The sequence below is a fragment of the Hyperolius riggenbachi genome, chromosome 8 (genome assembly GCF_040937935.1).
Source record: "Hyperolius riggenbachi isolate aHypRig1 chromosome 8, aHypRig1.pri, whole genome shotgun sequence".
In the NCBI taxonomy this organism is placed as follows: Eukaryota; Metazoa; Chordata; class Amphibia; order Anura; family Hyperoliidae; genus Hyperolius; species Hyperolius riggenbachi.
The window spans coordinates 221,203,078-221,228,677 of NC_090653.1; the positions used below are offsets into that span (position 1 = coordinate 221,203,078).

The window sequence follows — 25,600 nt, forward strand, 5'->3', positions numbered from 1 at the left end:
TAGGTACTGTTGAGATGATGGATAGGTAAGTGGAGGTATGCATCCTTTAGATCTAGGGAGGCAAGAAAATCGTTTTTCTGCAAGAGATGAATCACAGATTTTATATTGTCCATCCTGAATTTTCTGTATTTCACATTTAGATTTAGTTTCTTTAAGTTCAGAATAAATCGGTAATCTCCTTGAGGCTTCTTTACTAGAAACACTGGAGAGTAGAAACCTTCTCCTTTTTGACAATTTGGTACTTCTCTTATCACCCTCTTCTCTAGTAGAGACAGGATCTCGTTTTGTAAGGCTAGACCCTTTCTCAGATCCTGAGGTTGAGGAGTAATGCAAAACTTTACTGGAGGAAGATGGTTGAACTCGATCTGATATCCCTCCAAGATAATTTTTAGCAACCACCGATTTACGAACTGTGGCTGCCATATTTCGTAAAAATTTGCAATTCTCCCCCCTACTGGAATTCTGGCGTCATTGTTTGTCCTGCCTTTTGGCAGGATTGAAATTAGGCTTTGCCTTCTGTGTTCTGTATGGAACCCAACGTCTACCCTTAGAGGACTTAGAGTCCTGTTCTGATCTGTTAGGGGGACGAAAAGGCCGTTTAAATTGAAAAGGTCTTTTCTTATCTGGAAAGTTCTTTTTCCTATCAGCTGTTCTATCCAGCGTGTCATCTAATTTGGAACCAAAGAGAAGACCTCCTTCACATGGAATACCACATAACTTTGATTTTGAGGAATTGTCACCATTCCAAGTCTTGACCCATATTCCTCTTCTGGCCGAGTTAACTAAAGCAGTAGTTCTGGCCGTAAGTTTAACAGTGTCGTCTGAAGCATCCACCATATAGTTAGAGGCATTCAAAACTTTAGGGAAATCATTCAGGATCTCCTCCCGGGGAACCCCAGAAGCAATTTTATTTTGTATTTCTAATTGGAAATGTCTTACCTCTTAATCATACCTTTTAAGGTGGAATGGACTGGGATAAACTGAGGCTGGGGGTCCGCCAAAGTCCTGTACATCTCATCCAAAGGTGTCAAAGACTTTTGTTCTGTCTTAATGCCCATTGTATCATACATGGCCCTCAATAAGTCCTTCATTAAATCAGTAGAAAAGGCAAATTTTGGCCTATCCGCATTAGACAGTTCCTCTGTATCTGATGTCTGTTCAAACTCAGAAATTTCCCCGTCAGACAATTCTGATCCTTCTAAGTCACTTTCCCTCCTGCGTTTAGAACCACTAGGTCCCGGTTGGGATAGATTTAACACAGGAGATGTAGGGGTAGTAATAGCTGGTACTGCGTCAATATTCCCACTATTTCCAGAAAGGTCAGACGCGACTAAGGAAGTGGAAGCAATGGCCGAATCCTTAATTTCCTTTATAGCAGTGGACATTTCAGCCCGCATCCAGCCCATCAAATCCTTAAATATCACTGGTGACTCCTCTTTAACCACTCTTTCTGTACAGTTTTGGCATAACTTCTTAGATGATGATGAAGATACACGACTGCCACAAATTGCACACTTTTTCTCAGATCTGCTTGAACCATGCTGACCGGACTGAGTAGCAGGTTTGTCAGATTTGTCCAACTTGTCATGCTTTTTTGGCTATGAAAAAAACACAAACAAGGGACAACTATTACTATGGCTTCTCATACATAAGCAATCAAGCAGGAGTATCACAAGTACCACATCTACTTGCCAGAGAGGGGTCCTGTCCAGACTTAGCAGACTGCAAAGGAGCTGAACTAGAGGCGTCCTCCATGATCAAACATCAAACACTGATTCATGGACTATTAGCACATATATAGAAAGAAAGACCCAGCTGAAACAATTAATGCTGCACCTGCAGTGTAATCAAACTAATCAGCCTCACATACCTTAATGAATCAGTGTTTCGTACTGATTTCATTTCACCGCCGCGGCCCCTGCCGCTTAATTGGTCAGGCAATTGTTTCTCCAAACTGGAATCAGCTGTTTTCGCTGATAAGTTTTCCTGCGCCGCGGCCCCTGCCGCCCAGCAGACCTCAGATCACGCGGGACGCCAGCGCGTGATTACTTCCGGGTGACCCGGAAGTAGATTCTTCCATGCGCGCGCCTGCGCGCATAATACTGCTGCCAATGCTGGAGAAGCCTCCCATACGCTGCAGGACTCCGCACTATGCACTGCACAGCTCTATCCGGAGTCCCGCTAACCGCTGCCCCTGCCGACTGACACGGATGGCACCTCTGGAGACCTCTCCCTCCGCTTCCGTCCGGGACAGGAAACTATACTGAGGTATAGTAGCAAGTAGGTACCTTTTATGTAGGAGGCTGCCAGTGCTTATGCAAATTCTTATCTTGCAGTTTCCTGTCCACGGTGGGGAGGGAGACGGGTCTCATCCAGGGGTGCTGTCCGAGTGACGATCCGGGAAAAGTGGTATAAATTGTTATTTCTATTCATTGCCCAATCCATTAACAAGTGATAGAGTTCTCCTTTAACTTCAAGGTGATGTAGTGTGGGATAAAAAGTGAACAAAGATTTATCACAATACCTCTATAGAATGGCTGATTGTTCTACTAACAGGTGGAATAAGTACCAGTCGGCTGCATTACTCTAGTATACCCATTATATATGCTGAAAATGGACCTTTACAGAATGCTGACCAGAAATGCAACAAGGAGACCAGGCAAATGTAGCCTACATCATGTTAGAAGATCACTAGCTCCAAGTAAGAGAAACTTACCATAATTTAAAATACTGTTAAAATGAAAGCTATACAGAAGACTAGGTTGCATTCCTCAGAAGAAGTGTCCGATTATATATATATATATATATATATATATATATATATATATATATATATATATATATTTGTTACAGATAGCAGACACACCCTATATCCATTCTAGGAGATTTTACAGAAGATAATCTTTTGCACTGCCTGGAATAAAAATACATGTAACGAAGCTTATATTCTTCCTCCATAATAATAATTTTGATCAAGATAAAGTAGAAGTCTTTTCAGCACCACTAGACTTTGGAAAAAGGGAGATGAAGGCACCTTATAAGTAAATTGAAAGTTCTCTGTAGTGCCGTTTAGACTGACCACTGAGATGTTCCTCAAGTTATATCTGAAGCTCTACCCATTAATGGGTCTCATTTATAAAGTGGCTGAGGGAGGAAAAAAAAAGTTTGTGCTGCCAATGGCAATTAGCTAAACTCCTTTTCACACTTCCTGTATCATATTCAGAGAATGAAAGAGGGGGCCTGATTGGTTGCAATGGATTAGCCTGTGCTAAACTGGCCGAATAGGCAAACAACTGCTCACATCTAAAGGCTGAAATCTGCCTCAAAGCCTGTTGGCTGATTGCTTTGGTCTTTTGGAAAAGGAGAACATTAGTGGTCCTACATACCTGGCATGAATGATCCCCCGAAAAAAACCCAAACAGGTCCTCATCATGGATGTGTTCACACAGATGGAAATACACTAACCTTATGAAAATCATCATTATAAATCCCTAACCTTTCTAATAATGCAAGGCTAGGTTTGTGAGATCATGCATATTTTCCAGAGATCTCAGCCCAGAAGATCCTTCAGGCCATAAGTAAGCTAAGCAGCTAAATGAAAAACAAACAAAAAAGGGGGCACAACCATTGAGTGAGGAGGCAGGAAATTGGCCACTGCAAACACGGCCATTTTCTATGTTTAGAAAGGCTTCAGCCTAACCATTCCAATGTTTACCGACGTGACACAATCATACTTCAAGCTGGAGTCAAGCAGTTTATGTGTAGATATGTTCATGGTCAATGATATGCTAATAATTAGGGATGAGCTACAGACTTCAATTCCTGAAAAACTGAAGTTGAGACAGCGCCAAGTTAAACCCCGTCGCCAAGGCCCGCTGATGTAAAATGTCTTACTGATAACTCTGGTTTGCGTGCAAATTGTAGATAGCTTGTAACTGGGCCAGTCAAATACAATTCCAGTTGATTCTGATTGGCCCAACACTAAGCGGCATATCATTAGCACGCAAGCCAGAATTATTAGCATCTCATCGACAGTCTATAGGCTGCTGTATAGCTTTCTATGACACTCTTGCTGGTCACATGGATTTTGTATAAGATTTGATCTATCACATTAAAAAGTACTAAATAAGAACATTCTTTAGCACTCGATTCACATTATATCTGGTCTAGCAAAGTAGAGTACTACTTCAAAACGGTTGTCAAGGCAATAGGTAATTTTTTCTACAGACACTATATTGTCACTACATTACTCGTGACATCATGAGATAATGTTTTACAGTTCTCCATTATGAATAATTATACATATGAGGAATGAATGGAAATGCAAACAGAACAAAAAAAAAACAAAAAAAAAAAAACAGAAAAAAAACCTCACAGTCTGCTGCCCAGGTTGAGTGCAGCAGCTGCCACATAAGGCCTCGTTCACATCAGGGCCGTTTCTGTGCGCTTTCCACAGCGCACTGCCCTGTGCGTTCAGCAAGGTATTGATTTTTCCATGTAACTAAATGTAGCTGGTTCACATCTATGCGCTGCGCTGAACAGCGTTACAGAAACGTAGTGTTGCAGGCATTTCTGTGCGTTGAGCTGGAAAGCGCACAGCAATGCAAGTGAATGGGTCCGCTTTTTTAGCGCATAGAAGCGCGTACAAGCGCATAGAAGCGCGTGCGTTTTTTACCCCTAATTGGAGAAAAAAATACATTTACATACAAAAACAAAGTTTTATTGACAACTGCTGCTGCTACAGTAAGCAAAACGTGCTTTAAAGAAGCGCAGCGCAACGCACAGAAACGCGGACTAAAGCGCGCACAAGCGCATGCGTTTTTTACCATGCGCTTTAACACGTTTTTCAGCGCAGCAGATGTGAACGAGGCCTAAGTCACCTAACAAAAACGCTTCTTTTTGTTTGCTTTGCAGGCAATTCTTTAATGTTCAGAAGCCAGGAAGTAGAGGGAAAATCTCTTCACAGCAGGGAGAAAGGAGTACTGTGCAACTTCCTGTGGGCACAATCATGTGATAAGGCTCCAGTGGAGGGTGAAAGTATTAACCATTAGAGGCACTTAACAAACCTTCATATTTAGAATAGTGTGGGAAATCTTTTAGTCCTCAGATCTAATGACATAATTATACTATGCCAAAACAAAAGAGGATAGGCTCAGCTGCCCTACCTACTATTTTCCCTAGCTGTGCCTACATGATTTAAGACAACAGTGCAAGCTTAAGGCAATCAGTGCTATACACTCAGTTAATAATAATAATAATAATAATAATAATCTCAACATTTGTATAGTGCTTTACTCCTGTTCAACTCAAAGCGCTCAAGAGCTGCAGCCACTGGGACACACTCAAGAGGCCACCCTGCAGTGTTAGGGAGTCTTGCCTTGAACTCCTTACTGAATAGGTACTAGACCCTAGCCAGGATATGTTCCCTGGTCTCCCATGTCAAAGGCAGTGCCCTTAACCAGTACACTATCCAGCCAGTTGCCTAACAATAATGTCCAGTGTAAGGACTTGCTTCCTAGCAGGAACCTAGAGATAGGCCTGGCAATAAGGAGAGGCCATTAACTAAAAATATTTTCTTAAAAAATTCTTGAAGAACATATCTTGATTTTGGCAATTTATGTAAAATAGCTTATACGTCAGTACTTGGACACCTCTATTTCATTTGTAGGATATTCCCAGCTCTTTCACCATCAAACATTTGCTATGACTGTGCTAGTAGTACTTTCATTAAAACTACCAGCAACGTAAGGGTCTCCAGCAAAAATGTCTTTTTAATAATGACTTACCCAGATATGGGTGTAATTCCCAATAGTCGTTCTTTGATTATGTAGCCATTTTATTACAGATTTGTTAAGTCTTTAAAAGCTGGTATGCTCGCCTTCACACTACTTTGGTACAGTTGGTTGCTCTGATAGATCAAATCTTAAACAAAATAAGGACTGTAAAAATTGCAGAAAACAACAAGACCAACTGCATGACAAATCGATCACCTAAAATGAATGATACTTTCACAGACTCCAGATGCCTGGATGCATGCAAAGCAGCCATAAATTGCTTTAGGTGGATTAGAGATCTAACCTCCCTGGCAGTATGGACGGGCCTGACTCGTCCAGGGAAAAATAGCTGAAACCAGTATGAACGATTCCGGCCCGTCCAGCAGTTCTAAGGCAGGGTTCAATTTTTTTCAGCATAGGTTTTGTTTTTCACATTAAAGTTCACATTTGAATGCAAATTTCAGCGAAAACGCACAAACACAAATTTTAATGTGAAAAAATGCACGTTTTCTGCCAAAAGGCTAAAGAGTGGGGAAATTGTGTCCTGGTAGAAAGGGAGAATTACATTTATTTTTTTTGCTATGATTTGGCATTTGAAACTTTTATTATTATACTCAAAATGTATACTAGACCCTTTGCTTGACATATTTTGGTTAGTTACAGCCAAACATTTCATGAAAATTGAACCACTTGTTGCACAGAAATCTAGCCAAAATTGAATGCAAGAGAGGTCAAGATGGATGCGGGAGGTGTTAAGCCCTATTTATGTAAGAGGTTTTTGTTTTGGCTTTGTGACACGCTCATTTCTATGGAGGTAGGAAAAAGAAAAAGGCTGGCAAACTCAATACAAGGGTAGGATAACAGTATCAGCCAAAAGCTATAGCCCAGATTATTGCCAACTACACAGACAAGTTGAATCCCAAAGGGCAGACAAGGATCATTCCATAAAACAACCAAGTTGTCAGATTGTGCAAAATTTGAATGTCTGGACAAAGCTGTAGCCACGGCAACCAAACAGAAGTTAATATCAATTCACCTAATTAATGATAAATATATGAAATCTGAAAACAGGTAAAAATGATATGTCCTGTCAAACTCTGAGAAGGCTAACCGGTAGATCACCATCTGAATATTTATATTTACATAGCCTGCAAAATGTAACAGGAAAAATAAAGATCTTGCTTTCTAAAGTATAAAAATACGAGAACAAAACACGGAGGGGGAATCCAATTATAATTTCTTCTTATTCATTGACAACAAAACGGTATTGGGGCGAACATTTTAGCTAACCTCTGTGATGTCAATAAATCCTAATATAGTTATATTTTCTTTAGTAACTATGGCTCACATCACAAAATGGCTGCTTCTAAGTTGTGTACAGTGAAAAGGCAAAAAGGATATAATGAAATAAAACGAAATTTCTCTAAAAGGAAAAAAAAAAATCAAGTACAATGCCAAATTTAAAGCTATCCACACACTTTCTCAGCTCGGGTTCCCTTTAGCCCAGTTGCAGACACATGGAAGTGGACATATTTATTTCCTTTTAAATAATGCATATTGCCTGGCTGTCCTGCTGATCCTCTGCCTCTAATGCTCTTAGCCATAGACCCTGAACAAGCATTCAGATCAAATGTCTATCACAAAAATTAGCTGCATGGTTAAGGTGTGCGATTTAGACCCTACTGACCAGAAAGATGTGCAGAATAGCCAGGTAACTGATATTGTTTGAAAGGCAGTGTTCTCCCCAGGCTCTTTTAGCCGGGTGCTCCACCCGGCTAGTTATGGTGAGCAACCGGCTGTCATCGGCTCACCACCTCCTCTGTTGTAAGCAGGGTTGTGCAGAGAAGCTCCAGCCCTGCATTCTCTCATCTCGCCCCACCCGGCTACTTTTTCATGCCACCCGGCTGGAATAAAATTCTGGGGAGAACACTGAAAGGTAATAAATAGAAAATTTCCACAGGTCTAATACCTCGGATTCCTTTTAAATATCCTCTGTCCAAATAAACCAATGACTCCAATATGATGATCACAAAGGTGGAATATCATTTGAATGGACAAGGGAAGGTCCTCATACAACCCAGATGTGCGCACAAATCCATTAAAGAACAACTGAAATGAGAGGTTTTATGGAAGCTACCATTTGTCTCCTGTTAAACAATACCAGTTGCCTAGCAATCCTGACGATCTATTTGGCAACAGAAGTGTCTGATTCACACACCTGTAACAAACGTGGCTAATAGATTCTGAACAAGCATGCTGATCAAATGTTTCTGATAAAAATCTATGGCTAAAAGTACTAGAAGCAGTGGATCAGCATGAAAGCCAGGCAATGTGCATGGTTTATAAGGAAATAAATATGTCAGCCTCCATATCCCTCTGACTTCAGTTGTTCTTTAAAAGCAATCTTGAAGTGTTTTTAAAATAAAAAAACAAAACAAAAAACGAATACTTACCTAAAAAAAGGGGGGGGGGGGTAGCGGCTCTGGGTCCTATAGAGACTTCCTGTTCCTCTCACGATCCCAGGTTCCAGCGCTGTCTCCCCTGTTTAAATCTCTCTCTACAGGAGGCTTCGGAAGTCTTCGGGGCCCGATTGTTCCCAAAGACAGACGGCTCCGTACTGCGCATGTGCAAGTGAGAGCGCACTTCCAACTTCCGAAGCCTCCTGCAGCGGAAGAAAGCAGTCTCCATCCCATCGGTCGGAAAATGCCAACGGAGGAGATAGCGCTGGAGTGAGGGGACCACAAGAGGAATAGGAAGGCTCTATAGAACCCAAAGCCTTCCCTCTCCACAGGTGGGTATCCGTTTTTATTTTAAAAATGCTTCAGGTTCACTTTAAGTTAGTGGCACTAGAATGCAAAGTGTGTGGCTACAAAAAACCTGGAGGAAATGAGTGTGAAGAAAATAGGTTACAGGTCATCCCTTTGAAGCAAACATGTGAGGCGAGTACGGTAGTATCCATGGCTGAGGCACATGACTCCTCTGCAGGCAGCTAAGTGATTTCTTCTACTTCGCTATGTTATTGCAACTAATCCCAAGAGCTAATGTCATTATGCTATAGTGAAAATCATTTAAAGATGTGTTTTTTTTCTCTAAAAAATACTTGAAAAATGTGGTCCCTTTTTCGTTTTTGAATTGCTAAATCTAAATGTCTGGAAAAATTAAATTAAGTGAAAAATAATACAATCCTGCTAAATTAAAGGTTTTTCTGTTTAGTAAATAGTTCATTTAAAATGATGCAGCATTAGAAGAGGAGTTTGCGGAAAAAAAAAAAACGAAAATAAGCACATATTTGATTTTTGCCCCCCCATCCCAAATAGGGAACACCTCAGGACACCTTTACATCTTCCACAGCAAGGGCGGTCTGCAAAGATGTGCTCCACAATCACTGCAGGCCTCGCCTTCACCTGAAAGACAAGCCAACTGCTTCTTCTGTACATGTATGAAACAAGGAGCAGGGCTCTGCTGCCCTCTGCTGGAATGCAGCAGTCACAGTTTTTATTTCCTCAGACTGGCTTCTACTTGCGATCATCGATGGTTTTAATGAACTCCACTGCTGCAGTGAACTGCATCCACCAATAGGATTCCTCTCCAGTTAGTCGGTTGGAATAGAAGTTATTGATGTATTGCACAGTAGATAACAGGCAGGGTGGGTTGGCCTAGGAAGAAAATAAAACGTTTGATTTTATAGAACCATAAATTTAAAATAAAATTCTACCATGCATTAAATACAGCTATATAAAATGAGAAAAGCATATTGGGTCATTACATGTTATATATATATCTTAAAATAAATCTGTAATAAAGAAAACTTCCTTTAAGGGATACTTACCTCAGGAGGGGGAAACCTCTGGATCCGAATGAGGCTTCCCCCATCCTTGGCGATCCAGCGCTGGCAGCCGCCCCTGAACAGAAGACAAGTCAATATTTATCTTCTGCTCTCCTGTGAGGAGTCTAGAGATGCGGTGAACATCTCTGGGGCTTTTACTACTTCCGGGTCGCACTGACACGGAGTAGTACGCCTGCGCTGCCTGGCAGAGTGCGTCCTAGATCGCGCTCCTGTTGCCGGGCACTCTCTGCGCATGAGCGTGACGTAGCACGCTCCGCCGGTCAGCGCAGGCGTACTACTCCGGGTCAGTGCGACCCGGAAGTAGTAAAAGCCCCAGGGATTTGGAGATGTTCGCCACATCTCTAGTGAGGACCCAGTAGCTGATTTCCAATGGGCTCTGGCGGAAATAGCCAATCTGGTTCTGTTATTTCCGCCAGAGCCCACGGGGAAGGCACTACTGCGCCTACACAGGGACGCAGATGATAAATATTGCAGCCACTACTGCTCCTGCGCCACAGGAGATAAGCTTGTCAGCTGATTTTTCACAGGCTGCCAGCGCTGGATCCCTGAGGCTTTGGAAGACAAGGGAAGCCTCATAAGGTTCCAAAAGCTTTCCCTACCCGAGGCAAGTACAAAGGGTTTTTTTTTTCCCTTCCAGTGTCCCTTTAATATGCCCGACAAAAACTAGACACTGGAGTTGGGCAGGGATGTCCCTGCCTAGGAGAACTCACAGAGAAGCATGTGATCAATTTGATCAGCTGAAAGATTTGTAAGGCTCCGATTTGCTGATCTTCATCATGCGTTAAACCAGGTAGTCATCACAGCAAATGAGAACGTTACAAGTCTATCAGCTGATCAAACTGATCACATGCTCCTGTGAGTTTTCCTAGGGAAGGCCAACCCTTAATCTGGGTGACCATTAGGTTAAAGTGAACCTCCAGACTAAAAATCGACTCAGCAGCACTGAAAAGGCTTGGTGTTTAACAGTTTCACAGCATCAGAACTTTGTTTCTCTTATACAAACCTCATTTTTAGCTGCACAGAAGAAAACTGCCCGGGCTTTTTTCCCCTGATGCTGTGCAAAGCATGATGGGATTTCTGATGTTTTTGTTCTCGTTCTGCTGTTTCGGTGCAATTTTTTTTTTTTTTTTTTTACATTTTGAATTCGACATTTGAAGCCTAGTGTGTGCAGCTGGGAGGGGTTATCAGGACACAGGACAGTTGGAACTGTGTCTCCTGCTCCTTGTCACCTCCTTTCAAGCAAAAAGATGGCTGCCCCCATGACAAAGATGGCAGCCCCCATGAATCACAAACATTTGCCTGTTCTTTTAAAACAGGGTGGGTAAGAGATTATATTACCTATCTATTCTAATTAACATAACTAATGTGGGGAACTTCAGCCTAAACAAACATACGGTCATCAAGTTACATTACTATGTAACTATGTAATGTAACTTGATGACAGTATGTTTGTTTAGGCTGAAGTTCCCCTTTAATCAGTTTAAGCATGGTCAGGAAACCAGGACCACCCTCTTTAGCATGTGGCAGGAAAAAATGCAAGAAAACCTGATCAATGCAGAGAGGACAAAGTCAATAAAAAAAAAAACCACTGCCATTTCAAAGAGGCACCAATGTAATAAAATAACTGAAAGAAACTTAAATTATCTGGTGGAAGTATTGTACATGCCTGACAGAAAACACATTTATATGTGCTAAATGGCAAAGGGAACTTTAATCAGTACATAAAACCACATTTCAAAAGCTCTTCCACCTTCATCAGGTTACTATAGCAATTTACCGCATTTTGCAATTTACTGAATTTTTCAGAATAATAAGATACACATTTTCTCACCCAAAAATAGGAAGAAAAAGTCACAGCATCTTATATTACAAATACAGCGAGTCCTCAACTTACGAACGCCCACTGATAGGAGCCGCTGACCTGCTGCAATGTTGGGGACTCCCTGTATTGTCCTCCAATCCCCATAGATGAAAGCAGCTGCAGAGAGTCTCTCATCTAATCCGTCGGAACCTGCAGGGATCAGAGACCTCTCATTCAATGCTCCCCTCATGCTGGCTTCTGCTGATGACACGATCAGCAGATGCCGGCACTAGAAGAACAGTGAGATAGTAGAGGTCTCTGATCACCACGGGCTCAGATGGTTTAGGTGAGACGTGCTGCTGCTGCTTTCATATACTCAGGGGAAGCGGAGGAGGACAGAGGGAGGCAAAGGACACAATGGAGATAGAGGAGGACACATGGGGGACACAAGACTTACAAGAGGAACACAATAACTGCGGGAGAACATCTACAAGACGCTCCAGGATAATGGAAACACCAGATTTAGTATATTTTTTTTCCCCTGGTTTTCATGTTCAAAACCTAGGTATATAGTTTGGAGCGTCTTATATGCCGAGAAATATGGAACCCAACTGGAACACCTCAGACAAAAGGTTATTTTATCACGTGCTACTTTAAAATTCCTGTCTGTATGGGCCTTAGTCTGTATGAAGCTTTGACACTGTTTGTAGAATAATCAAAAGTTTTGCGGGAGAAACATTTTGTATTGGGTATAAAATGATAAATCTTATTTAGTGGCCAAACCAGTGACACTTCATGGAATTCTTTATAGCAGCACTAAGTAAGGAAGATGCAGCTGCCAATTGGGCAGAGTGGCCTCTACTCTTAGTATCCTTCTTCTTCCCATCATTCTTCTTCTCATCATATATTCCTTGCTGCTTACCTTAATGAGAACAAACACCAGGACTGGGACAAAATCGTCAGCTCCTGGGACGGAGTACTCATTGGCGAGGCTGAGGAGGTTCATTATTGTGGAACACATTCGCAGGATACACTGCACTTTATCCCTGGGGGTTTTATATGCACTTATAGTCCGGATCTCGGCCTGGGCAGAAGGCCAGGGGGCTTCCCTCAGGTAGACCTGTGGCACATACAGAAAATGAGACATACTTGATACCAGTAGGCACTCACAGTAAATTCTCCTTACTATGTTTATACAACATAAAAATATACAATCTCCAAAAAAATAAGAGAAAACTATAGGTTAATGAAGCAGCCAACAAAGCAAACCAGCGTTCTGTACTGACCTCAGGGATCTGAAGAGCTCTGTGATTGGCTGTCACAACCTTAGACAGTCTTTGGATGTGCTCGTGTAACACCCTGTAATAGGAGAAATCGTGTCAGTGAACAAGAGCCATTTTCACCAAAAGTTCATCCTTAAAGCTCAACTCTGGTTAAAAATAAATAAAAGCCCCGTGGGTAGAAGAAATTACCTTCCCTACCCTTGGAGGCATGCTTCCGATTAGCAATCTTGTGACCAGGTCCCTTGTTATGACAGTGAAATCTGCAGAAAAAGTTTACATTCAATGTTCTCTATCAAACCGCTCCTTCGATTAAGTGAGCAGCCAGCGGCCATGTCTATCAAAGCAGGTTGCCTCCTTACCAGTAAGTAAGGGGTGGGACTGTGGCTATCTTGAGCTAAAGAACTTCGGGCTCTTTACTGTTTTGTGAGAGCAGTGAAAGAACTAATGATCTACTGCAGGTACATGGGATTGACTGGAAGGACACTTCCTGGGGAGGTATCACATTGTACCCAACCCAGCAGGTGTATTCATCTAGCGCAGGCCAAAGGTCTGGAGGCTATTCTCTTCACCCCACAAAGCTGCATATGCGGAAATCCAGCTCCCAGTGGCAATGATATGATGCCATACTTCCTGTATAGGCCTTGTATGGCTTTCAGACAGACAGAGAACTTTGGTAACAGTAAAAAAGGGCGCAGGAGGCTAGTGGACAAATCGGGCGCCGCCATTCACTCCCATAATAAATATCGTTTAATGGGCGCCCGATAGGAAAAAAGGGCGCCGGAGAAAAATAACGTTTTAAAAGCGGCACCCGGAGACTTCATGTTTTATTACTGCTTCTCATGATTACACATTATTTAATGATTTATAATTTTTTTAACATTATTTTTAAACGAAAAACAGTACAATATTTTTTTCAAACATTATTTTTAAACGAAAAACAGTACAAATTCTTTTTTTTTTTTACATTATTTTTAAACGAAAAACTGCACAATATGTTTTTGAAATGCTTATCACAGGGGGGTCTTAGGTTTAGGCACCACCAGGGGGGTCTTAGGTTTAGGCACCACCAGGGGGGTCTTAGGCACCACCAGGGGGGTCTTAGGTTTAGGCACCACCAGGGGGGTCTTAGGTTTAGGCACCACCAGGGGGGTCTTAGGTTTAGGCACCACCAGGGGGGGTCTTAGGTTTAGGCACCACCAGGGGGGGTCTTAGGTTTAGGCACCACCAGGGGGGGTCTTCGGTTTAGGCACCACCAGGGGGGGTCTTAGGTTTAGGCACCACCAGGGGGGTCTTAGGTTTAGGCACCACCAGGGGGGTCTTAGGTTTAGGCACCACCAGGGGGGTCTTAGGTTTAGGCACCACCAGGGGGGTCTTAGGTTTAGGCACCACCAGGGGGGTCTTAGGTTTAGGCACCACCAGGGGGGTCTTAGGTTTAGGCACCACCAGGGGGGTCTTAGGTTTAGGCACCACCAGGGGGGTCTTAGGTTTAGGCACCACCAGGGGGGTCTTAGGTTTAGGCACCACCAGGGGGGTCTTAGGTTTAGGCACCACCAGGGGGGTCTTAGGTTTAGGCACCACCAGGGGGGTCTTAGGTTTAGGCACCACCAGGGGGGTCTTAGGTTTAGGCACCACCAGGGGGGTCTTAGGTTTAGGCACCACCAGGGGGGTCTTAGGTTTAGGCTCCACCAGGGGGGTCTTAGGTTTAGGCTCCACCAGGGGGGGTCTTAGGTTTAGGCACCACCAGGGGGGGGTCTTAGGTTTAGGCACCACCAGGGGGGGTCTTAGGTTTAGGCACCACCAGGGGGGGTCTTAGGTTTAGGCACCAATACGGGGGTCTAGGGGTTAGGGGTAGGTACAGGGAGGGTTACTTACTAATTTTTTTTTTTAAACGTTATTATACGTTTCACTTTTTAAACGGAAGATTAACGTTTTCACAATTGCCGATTTCATGAACATTATTTAATGATTTATAACTTTATAAAACATTTTTAAACGAAATATAGTACATTATATTTTTAAACGTTATCCATGTTTATCGTTTAAAACCCCGCGCCCTTTTTAAGGTACGCGAGAACTTTATACTAGACACTTTATACTAAAAATGTGCTTCTTGTTTTATTACCAATGGCTGTTTTTTCATAGATGAGTAAGCTCTTCCATTGTGTCATTTCTAATAACTTACCAAATGCCTTCAGCTTTAGAAGGTAAAAAAAGCCCCCCCCCCCCTTCAGCAAGTTTTCCTCACAGCAGAATCGGCTGTCTGGTCTGCTTCAAGTACTAAAAAGTGAGTAGTTGGGTGTCCAGTGCAGTGTTCTTATTCGCAGTACAAGAGCTTTTCTGAGTGCTATGCGATTTAAAAAGCTGTTGCTAATGTTATCCTATGTGTGTGATCACACTGGAGCGATGAGATTTTGTAAAACTCCCCATAGCATTGAATTAGCAAGCGCTTTTTAAAGTGAACCTCCGGACTAAAAATCGACTCAGCAGCACTGAAAAGGCTTGGCGTTTCTTTAACAGTTTCACAGCATCAGAACTTTGTTTCTCTTATACAAGCCTCATTTTTAGCTGCACAGAAGAAAACTGCCCAGGCTTTTTTCCCCTGATGCTGTGAAAAGCATGATGGGATTTCTGATGTTGTTCTCATTCTGCTGTTTTGGTGCAATTTTTTTTTTACATTTTGAATTTGACATTTGAAGCCTAGTGTGTGCAGCTGGGAGGGGTTATCAGGACACAGGACAGTTGGAACAGTGTCTCCTGCTCCTTGTCACATCCTTTCAAGCAAAAAGATGGCTGCCCCATGACAAAGATGGCAGCCCCCATGAATCACAAACATTTGCCTGTTCTTTTAAAACAGGGTGAGTAAGAGATTATATTACCCACCTATTCTAATTAACATAACTAATGTAACTTGATGACAGTATGTTTGTTTAGGCTGAAGTTCCCCTTTAACATTCTAGAAGTAAGATTAGGTTATAATGTACAACATACGGTAGTTGAGGCTATAACTGGTACATATGAAATGTTCATAAGAAATGCAAAATCTATTAAGAATATGAAGAATTAGGCAAATTCTGTATGCACATTTATGCAGCTTGAAAGCTTACCAACTGAACTCTGCCAAGGTGGAATTTGATTGGTCCTTTTTCAAGCTGCATACATAATCCAGCATGAACTCAAAATGATTTGCATCACATGGACCATCCCTGACAATCACTTGCCCACTCCCGCTTTCCCCTCCCACTCACTGGTCACGAAGGATATCTGCATCTTGGTTGGGGCTGAAGGCCAGCTTGAAGATTCTGTTCATCACACTTCTCTCGATTGCAATCTGGGCATCCTGCAGCTGTTCCTCACTGGCATTTTGCCAAATCACATCCTGGGCCATGGTTCCATACAGGGACTGCAGGAACTCCTCCACCTGCGCAGTCTTGTCATCAGCAGCTGTCAGTTTCTGGAATTCTAGGAAAAAAATAGATTTTTGTCTGTCCAGCTCTAACCACAAATAGAGTACCACCATTGTGTTATAGTGGAGTTTTGGGCAGTGTCTTCTACATTGTATCCAGTCAACAGGATAAGATAACTATATAACACAGGCAGAAAACACAGGAAGGTCCAGCCAATATTGAAAGTGGGACAGATTTATTGGTACCAGTGCGAGAAAAACTGAAGCAATGGAGGTGCAACTGCTCAGGACCATCTGTTAAAGGAAAACTATTGATTAACATGTTTTTTAAACCTGAGATTGAGAGAGTTCCTGAAGTGCTTGTAAATAATGATGTATACAATTCATTTATCTCTTGTTTACTGTAACAAATTCCTTTCACTCTGAACTGACAGCAAGTCTGTTTAATTCTGATGGACCAGTGAAACATGAGGGGAGGGGGGAATTCCCAAACACTACTGTACATCTGTTAACCCTGTGTGTAACTGAGTGAGAGAGAAAGCTCTCAGCAGCTGCAGCTGCCTGTTCTGTGTCTCTGAACTGTCTGCAGAAGAGCAGAGGAAATGGAACTTGTTATAAAAATGTGTAATTGTCTGTGACACTACAGCTTTTCATACTTTTTTACTTTCAGAGAAAAATACTCTGTAGTCTGATATGCAGAAAACAACACTGGCTGTGCATTGAAGCAGGCTCCCCTTCTGCAAATGATTTGTTCAAATAGAACTACAGTAAATGCTACACAAAATAAATAAAAGCTTTTGCCTCAGGTATTTAACATGAAAAGTAGGAAAATGTTTACACAGCTACTTTATTTACATTTGTACATTGTCCTTTTAGAACACTTGGGTATTGATGCTGTTCCTTTAAATAAGACCAGGCTATTAACTGGTTGCTCTGGGCTTCTCAACACTTTTGCTCAAGTTTTCATTGCACTGCTCTTGATAAGAAAATGGGGCATGGTTTCATGTAGTCCTATTGATGGAACGGAGAGCGTGAGAAGTTATTTACCATATTTTCCAGACTATAAGATGCACCTAAGTTGAGAGGACAAAAAACACGGGGGGAAAAAATATACTGAACCTGGTGCGTCCATAGTGCAGGGCTGTCTTGTGGATCATCTACCTCTAAGCGGTATCCTTAATACCCCCGATTACAGGCAACCCCCCAAATAAAGTAATCCTCCAGTCACAGAACAAGTATAAAATAGTTTAAAAACCGTCTAAAAGGAGGGAAATGGGTGGATTCACCTCCCCCAAGTACACAAATGACAAGGCTAATTCAGCCGTTAGATATACAACTGTATTTATTTAACACAATTCTCCAATAGTGATGCTATAGCATCACTATTGGAGAATTGTGTTAAATAAATACAGTTGTATATCTAACGGATGAATTAGCCTGGTCATTTGTGTACTTGGGGGAGGTGAATCCACCCATTTCCCTCCTTTTAGATGGTTTTTAACCTATTTTATACTTGTTTGGCGCCTCGATTATCCTTGTTTATCTGAATACTTATTCCACCCTCGGTGGAGGGGTGTATCCCCATTTTTTCCTGTCTATAGAGAGCGACTTTTTAAACCTGAGTGGGGTCAGGTGATAATTCTCCCAACCTGCTGTCTCAGTGGTTGCCTATGTGGTTACCCAGATTTGTGAGTATAAATTTAATTCCGTTATATCTCCACATTTGTGGAAAATACTACACCAGATTGGGCTCTCGGTTTCTTTCATTCTTGTTCTCCAGTCACAGAAGTCTCCCCTCCTCATTACAGAACCCCCCCATTACAGTAACATCCCCCTTCCTTACAGTAATTTGCACCCCAGTTACAGTGGTCCCAGCTAGCAAAGCTCAGCCAATGTAAGTACTAAGTCTTCACCCACTCCAATGATAACAAGTGATGCTGCTGAAAGATGATGGTGAGCAAGTCATCCAGCCGTCAGACGATGTTCGCCTCACGAAGACACTGTGCAGAACATCCCAGGCAGCCAAATGGGTCAACTTCTGATCAACACTTTCTCCACTAAACCCTTTTTATTTTTTTCACAAACACAGGGAGGGGCAAGGAGCCTGGCTGCACGCGCCACCCATGCTGCCACATTACTATGTGAAGCTGAGGGTCTCCTTTACTATAGAGGAGAAGTTTAGTCAGTTCAGCACATGCTACATCTTGTACTGCAGATCCAGGCACATTTACTATGGCTTTAAAATTTGCGGACCACTGTTCACCTCTCTTTGTGAAGACTGACAAAGGTCTTTAACCCTCCTGGCGGTAACCCCGTAGTGCGGGGTAAGCCACGCAGGAGGATTTCTCAGGCCCTGCTGGGCCGATTTGCATAATTTTTTTTTGCTACACGCAGCTAGCACTAAGCTAGCTGCATGTGCACTCCGATCGCCGCCGCTACCCCCGCGCCCCCCCCCCCCCCCCTACCCCCAGACCCCATGCACTGCCTGGCCAATCAGTGCCAGGCAGCGCTGAGGAGTGGATCGGGACTCCCTTTGACGTCATGACATTTGGCCGGTGACGGCCAAACCGGAAGTGGCCGCCGGTGAGACCAGGTGCATCGGAGGGACACGGCGAGGGCACCGTTCAGCTGCAGGGGGCTGAGGGGAGCCCCGGTGAGTAAAAGTCTTTTTTTTTTTATCAGACTTAAGTATTCCTTTAAGGCACAGCCTATCATGACAGGCTCTGCCATTTTTACCTTAAGTGCACTTCAACAACTGCCAAGGCAGATTGTCATCTAGCATGCGGGCCTAGCTTAAGACAGTAGAGTGTAATTAAAATAATAAAGTTACCTTGAATGAACTCCTGGATCTTCTTCTCTTTGCTTTCCAGTAACAGTCGTACACAGACCGCAGTGAAGTAGCGAATAGAAACTTCTTTATCACGCAAAACTCTTTGCAGGAGTCGCTCAAGATGAGCCTGAGTGGTCTGCAAACCTTGGCGACATCTTGTTAAATATGCGATATAAGAGGCTCTTTTCCTGAAATGCACCAAATCAAAAATATCTCAGCATCCTCATATCAAGATGGCTTCACCTCAATGTAGTATTAATAGAACGTAAAAACATTTGTTTAGTCCTTAAAGGGTTTATAGGCCATGGCACAAGAATGACAATCACAGATCAATTCATTTAAATCTTCAGCAACTATTAACCATTTCAGACCGCGGGGATTTTTCACCTTATGCATCAGAGCAATTTTCACCTCCCATTCATCCGCTAATAACTTTATCACTACTTATCACAATTTATTGATCTGTATCTTGTTTTTTCCGCCACTAATTAGGCTTTCTTTGGGTGGTACATTTTGCTAAGAATTATTTTTTTATAAATGCATTTTAACAGGATAAATAAGAAAAAAAAATGGAAAAAATTCATTATTTCTCAGTTTTCGGCCATTATAGCTTTAGGCTACTTACACACCAAGACGTTGCGTTTTAGAAGACGTTATGGTCGCATAACGAGCCCCTAATGCAACATATGGTGGTGTTGAAGTTGGACGTCAGATTGAGCTGCGTTATGCAGCTCTCAAAGCAGCCGCTACAGGTTAGTGATAGGAAGTCCGGATCTTTTTAAAGATTCGGATCATTTGAATCGGATCATTGAAAAGATCCGGATCTTTGAACCGAATAATTTGAATCATTTTACTAGGGAAGCAGACTGGGTGAAATGACTAGCAGGACAGGACCTTTCCCTGCACTGCACATTCTGTATGTTCCTGTTTCTTCCAGACCGACATCCACTGTGAACCGAATCTTTCATTGTGATGATCCGAATGATTCGGCTCACAAAAAAGATCCGGATCAAATGAACAATTCGTTCACGATCCGGACAACACTACAGTCCTACCACGAGTCTCTGCAGTGCAGTGAATATTAATTAGCCATGTGGCTGGCCTCGAGGAGGAGGGGAGACCTCCTCCTCCAACATTACCGAGCATGTGCAAGCAGTCTAACGCTGCTTAGCCCAGTATAACGTACAGCATGCAGCACTTAAACGTGCTGCGTTACTATGTAACGCAACGTGGGCACTGTGAACAGCACAATTGATTTTACAGTGCTGTGAGTTAGGCTGCGTTACTGGCTGCTGTAACGTGGGACTTTAACGTCCCACTGTGAAACCAGCTTTAAAATAATCCACGCTACCATAATTAAAACCTATGTATTTTAATTGCCCGTTTGTGATAGGGACAAAATTTAAATGGTAATAAAGGTGCATTTGTTCCGTTTTGCGTCCACCACTATTTACAAGCTGATAATTTAAAAAAGGTTCGTAGTATACCCCCTTCAAATGCATATTTAAAAAGTTCAGACCTTAACTATTTATGTCTTTTTTTTTTTTTAAATGTATTTGAGTAATATTTTGGTGTGGGAAATAAACAGTTAATTTTTAATATTATATGTGTAAATTGTAATGTAAAAAATATGTAGATGTAGTTTTACTATTTGGCCACCTTCAGCGTTTTCTTTTTTCTCCTTGTGCTTCTCGCTAAGTGGAAGCACAAGGATGATGCGGAAAATGTTACGTGCAGAAAGACTGAAGCCTCTTGTAAGAGTGCTTCGGTTTTCTGCTGGGAACATGGATCGGTGATCGGGAACCATGTTCCCGTCCACTGATCCCAGGGCTACCGGGGGACAGCACGGGGGCGCACCCGTGATCGCGCCAAAGCGCGGCACCGCAGCAGAGCAGCCGCTCGGACGTAAGCTTCACGTCCGGGTGGCAGAAATGGTTAAAATGTAATTAAGTCCAGTGGAAGCAACTGAGTGACTAATGTTCACTTGAGGGCTCATTCAGACTATGCGCGCTGCCGCGCGCATTTTGTCAGCGCGCATAGTGTGCGACACACAAGAACGGCAGAAGGGCATATACAGCCTTCTACTGTTCCCATCATATGTGCTGCGCAACACTGCAATGCGCTATCGCACTGCTGCATGCATTTTCATGAATCGCAGCGCAGATCCCATTCACTGTAGTGAATGGGATCTGCAGCGCATAGTAGTGCAGATGGCGTACGATCGTACACGTTGCGATCGCACAGCCATCTGAGCTGAATGATGTGAACGAAGCCTTACTGTGAACCTGCATGCAGATTAAAAAGATAAGTGTAGTAAAGGACTACTATCCTCCAAAACTGTAAAATTTAAAATACACAAATGATTTCTTAACATAAGGTCGGGACTTACCACGCTGGCATACCTGCGCGTGTATTACAGCGCGTGTCCATGGCCGGGAGCGCGCTGCGCATGACGTCATGTGCATGATGCAGTGACATACACATGCGCAGTGCGTTCCAGGCCACGGGCGTGTGCTGCAGACACGTGTAGCTGTCCAGCGACTGCGCAGTAAGTCCCGACTCAGATTCCTAATTTGCATATTACAATCTTGTTGATTGAAAGTATGTAACATGAAATGCATCTCTTAACTGCCAACGCTTAGGAATTTTAAGAGACAACTGAAGTGAGAGGGATATGGAGGCTGCCATATTTACTCCCTTTTAAACAATACCAGTTACCTGGATATCAGGCGGATCTTCTGCCTCTAATACTTTAAGTCATAGACTCAAACTAGTCCTTGGTAAGAGTACTTGTAGAAGGTATAGACAGGAACAAAGAACATCTATCAGTCCCTAGGCAATGTAACTGTGGGTACATATGTAAGAGTGATGTGCAGGTACTCTGCAGGGGAATGAGGGGATTCTTCCTCTATTACACATTCTTCATGCACAATCTGAACATGGATCAGGCCCTAGGCAATATAACTGTGGGTACATGTAAAAGTGATGTGCAGGTTCTCTGCAGGAGAATGAGGTGATTCTTCCTCTATTACACATTCTTCATGCACAATCTGAACCAGGTTTGTGGGTGATCAACAACACCTCTGTGTTCAATGTGCACAACATTCTCAGTGGATTCCCTGCAGCTCTGTGGCGAGTGCATATGTAGAGTATAGTACTACTGTGTAACAAAGTAAACCGGAGACAGGTGAAATTAAAGTTTTATACATACCTGGGGCTTCCTCCAGCCTCCTTCAAGATAATCAGTCCCTCGCTGTCCTCTGCCACCTGGATTTTCTGCTATGAGTCGAGGTACTTGAGGCAGTCGGGCGTAGTGCGCCTGCACACACTTGGCCGCCGGGAGCATACTATACCTGAGCAGTACTATTGGGCAGTTGCAGAATGCTCCTGGATGTGGGAGCAGCACGTGGCCGGACAGCGCTGACTGGCTGAATTACCGGGACTCATAGCAGAAGATCCAGGTGGCGGAGGAGGACAGCAAGGGACGGATTGGCCTGAAGGGGGCTGGAGGAAGCCCCAGGTATGTATAAAACTTTTGTTTTCATCCTTCTCAGGTACCCTTTAATTCGTAGTCATTAAACCAAATTTTAACAAGATTTCAAATTATTTGATTTCATGAGCAAAGAGAGTGCAAACATTTGCATAAATCAGCATCAATGCAGAATTATTTCCATCTCATTGACAATCTCGATTGGTGACACAGCTACACATCAGGCTTTATTCTTACAGCATAGATGTTATTTAGTATATATAAAAGAGATTCCTGTGTACACATCGTACATTGTCCAGTCACAATCAGATATGTATATCTGACTTTAAAAATACGAGGACTGCTTTACTGAAGCAGCACAAGTAACTATTTTTTGATTGGTTTATTTCATTTCTGTTGGCTAAGCACAGCTATTACTGTATATATAAATTATTTATGATGACTATTATCTGAGAAATAGAACATTTTATCATATTTTCTATTTTAATTACAGTTTAAAATCATTAGGAGTCGGAGTCAGTGCATTTTCTCCCGACTCAAACTCTAGGTACCCAAAAATTGCTCCGACTCCTCGACTCCTCAACCATGGTCGAATGAGCTGAGCGGTGCCTCCTGGCTGTAAAGTGACCCACTACCTTCTGCTGCATCATGCTATTCTCTGGCATGGTTTCATAAAATAAAACAGCTGCTCTCAGTGTTGCATGAAATCACAGGAGAGGACAGCATGACCCAGCCAAATGGAAGGTGTCCAGCGTATCCACCTGTGCAGCCAGGAGACAAAGTTCTTCTCAAACAGCTGCTACCATATACAAATTTCACCCCAGCATTTCTTGGGATGTATCATGGCGAACAAAGAAAAAAACAAGCCTTCATTAAGGATTTTTGCTTGTGAATTCATTAAAGATTCAACTGTGGATTCTTCTCCTTTGGTCCACTATCAGTCCACTTTAAAGTGAATGATGCTTGGCCTCTCAGTGAGTGGTATTGAGGGAATATACTAATACTTCTATTGTGTTTTACCGTCAGTTGAACATGTCAATTATGCATATAAGCTGTTCAATTAAATCACTTCTAAGTCTCAGAATGTTTCTCTCAGACTGCTGACGATCCTGAGCATGATTTGCAGCTCCATTCACTGAACTCCCATGAACTGGTCCTATACGTCATCAGATTTGGTTGAGGGGGTTCTGTATAGATTCAGACAATACCGGCCACAAATAAAGAAGAATTTTCCCAGTGACACAGACCACCTTTATTGCTGGTAGCCTACAGGCCTTCCATACCTGTAGTCTTCTGCTATGGAAGCCAGGATCTTGCTGCACGTTCGGCTGTCAAAGCGGCTCACGCAGCGCATGGTCTCCTGTACCTGGGACATAAGATTCTTGTCTTGCAGGTTGATGGCCTCTGCCAGCTGGACTTTCAGAAAGCACACAATCTCATTGTCTATGTCAAAGAAAATGTAACATTAATAATCAGCATTTTCTTATAGTTGGGTAATATGGAACATAACATACAACTATTGTCTATAGACATTTTACAGTATATGGACCAAGTGAATGGTTTGCTGCGTGATCAGAATACTTGATTATATAGCCAAACAAGTCATCGCTGGTGATTTGTGGTAGCGCTCTGCAAGTGATTTTGGGAGTGTTTTCCCTGTTCCTATACAATGCATTAGAATGGAAATGCTGCATGTCCTGCGATTGTGATTTACCTAAGCGCAATCGCTGTAGTGGAATCTGTCCCATCTATTTACATAGCATTCAGGGAAATTGCTAGCGATCAAAAGCGGTCCCTAAACGCTCAAAAAACGCTTTAGAGTCTAGTCAGCCCTAACAGTCATCTCCACTGTACAGAGGTAGCAGACAGCTACTGCTGTGCTTGGGTTTTTTTTTTTTCAAAATCCCATGTGGCTTTAAAAACAGAGGACCACAATTGGGCACAATTAAGAATTGTATTTGCTATCAAACTTCCATACATGTACAGGCAGAAAAAGAGGGGTACGTGGAGTGTAAAATAATACAATGGATTATGATTAACAGCATATTTCAAAGGATAACTGCACTTTAAAGTTTTATTTCAGCCAGTTTTGAAAACACCGGCTTTATCATTAACTCAATCAATTCACTATTGTTTCTAAAAAGAAACGATGAGAAAATAATGGAATGCAGCTGTTCATTAACAGCAATGGTCATGTGACAATCACGATCCCTTATCTGAATTCTCAACCCATCACCCTGATAATTGCAACATAGTTTCCCAATCAGGGGAGTAACTAGAGGGGAGCCGCACCTGCAATCGCAGGGGAGCCCAGAGCTGTGGGGGATCCCCAAATACTAACCTTCCCTTCCTCCGATATAGGGGACTTTACTTCAGATCAGGTCTTTTTGTGGCTACACTTGCTATGAGTGTGTGAAGATCAGGTTGGCCACACTTGTTTAAGGACCTTTTTGAAATGGGCCCCAAGGCTGTGAAGGGCACCAAGGGAAGGGTTGTGAACATCGGGAGCCACAAAAGTTTGCTGGGGGGCCCTTGAATTGTAGTTACGCCACTTTTCCCAACCCTGTCCTCAAGGCCCACCAACAGTGCATGGCAATCCACATAGGTAATTAATCAACTAATAACCTGTGATTTGTGGATTTCTGCAAAACATGCACTGTTGGTGGTTCTTGAGGACAGGGTTCGGAAGCCCTGAACTACAAGACTGCTCTACTGTTGCCTAAAAGTAATTTCCCTTGTTGGGAAAAATATATGCGGTACATTTGTGTTTAACTCAAAGTAATCTAGGCAGCGAAGGCCCCAAATGGCAGTGAAGCAATAACCTGCACACAGCTAACACTTTGTTGACAAGGGTACTGCAAGGTCACTGGCCTACAGGGCTTAAAAAGTATTCTATAAAGTGTCACTGGATTGGGCATTACATAGAAATCGCATTGGTAATTTGATAATTTTTGAATAAAATAATCTATAAACATTTTGTAAACAGTGTTCAAACTGTCTTTAACCTCCTGAGCGTTATGCCGCTCAGGAGGTGTTAATTTTTGCCTGATTTTAAAATAAATGTCTCAAATGGCTATAAATCCTCTAGCTAGCACTAGGCTAGCTAGAAGAAGTCCCCGACACCCTTTGATCGCCGCTGCTCCTCCGGTTTATACGTTACCCAGCCCGGCTC

At 42.7% G+C, this 25,600-nt stretch overlaps 1 protein-coding gene across 8 annotated transcripts in view; it reads right to left on the reverse strand.

The window, feature by feature from the left end:
- Window positions 1-6,990: 6,990 nt before the first annotated feature.
- GAPVD1 (GTPase activating protein and VPS9 domains 1) overlaps window positions 6,991-25,600 on the reverse strand; it is a 131,501-nt gene continuing 112,891 nt past the window's right edge. For all 8 annotated transcript variants that reach the window (XM_068248182.1, XM_068248189.1, XM_068248188.1 and 5 more), the window contains 6 exons: window positions 23,712-23,871; window positions 18,939-19,126; window positions 15,951-16,164; window positions 12,709-12,781; window positions 12,345-12,542; window positions 6,991-9,430 (listed from right to left, as the gene is read on the reverse strand). In XM_068248182.1, coding sequence (XP_068104283.1) covers window positions 9,290-9,430; window positions 12,345-12,542; window positions 12,709-12,781; window positions 15,951-16,164; window positions 18,939-19,126; window positions 23,712-23,871 — 974 coding nt within the window. In that variant the 3' untranslated portion in view covers window positions 6,991-9,289. The remainder of the gene's footprint in view (window positions 9,431-12,344; window positions 12,543-12,708; window positions 12,782-15,950; window positions 16,165-18,938; window positions 19,127-23,711; window positions 23,872-25,600) is intronic.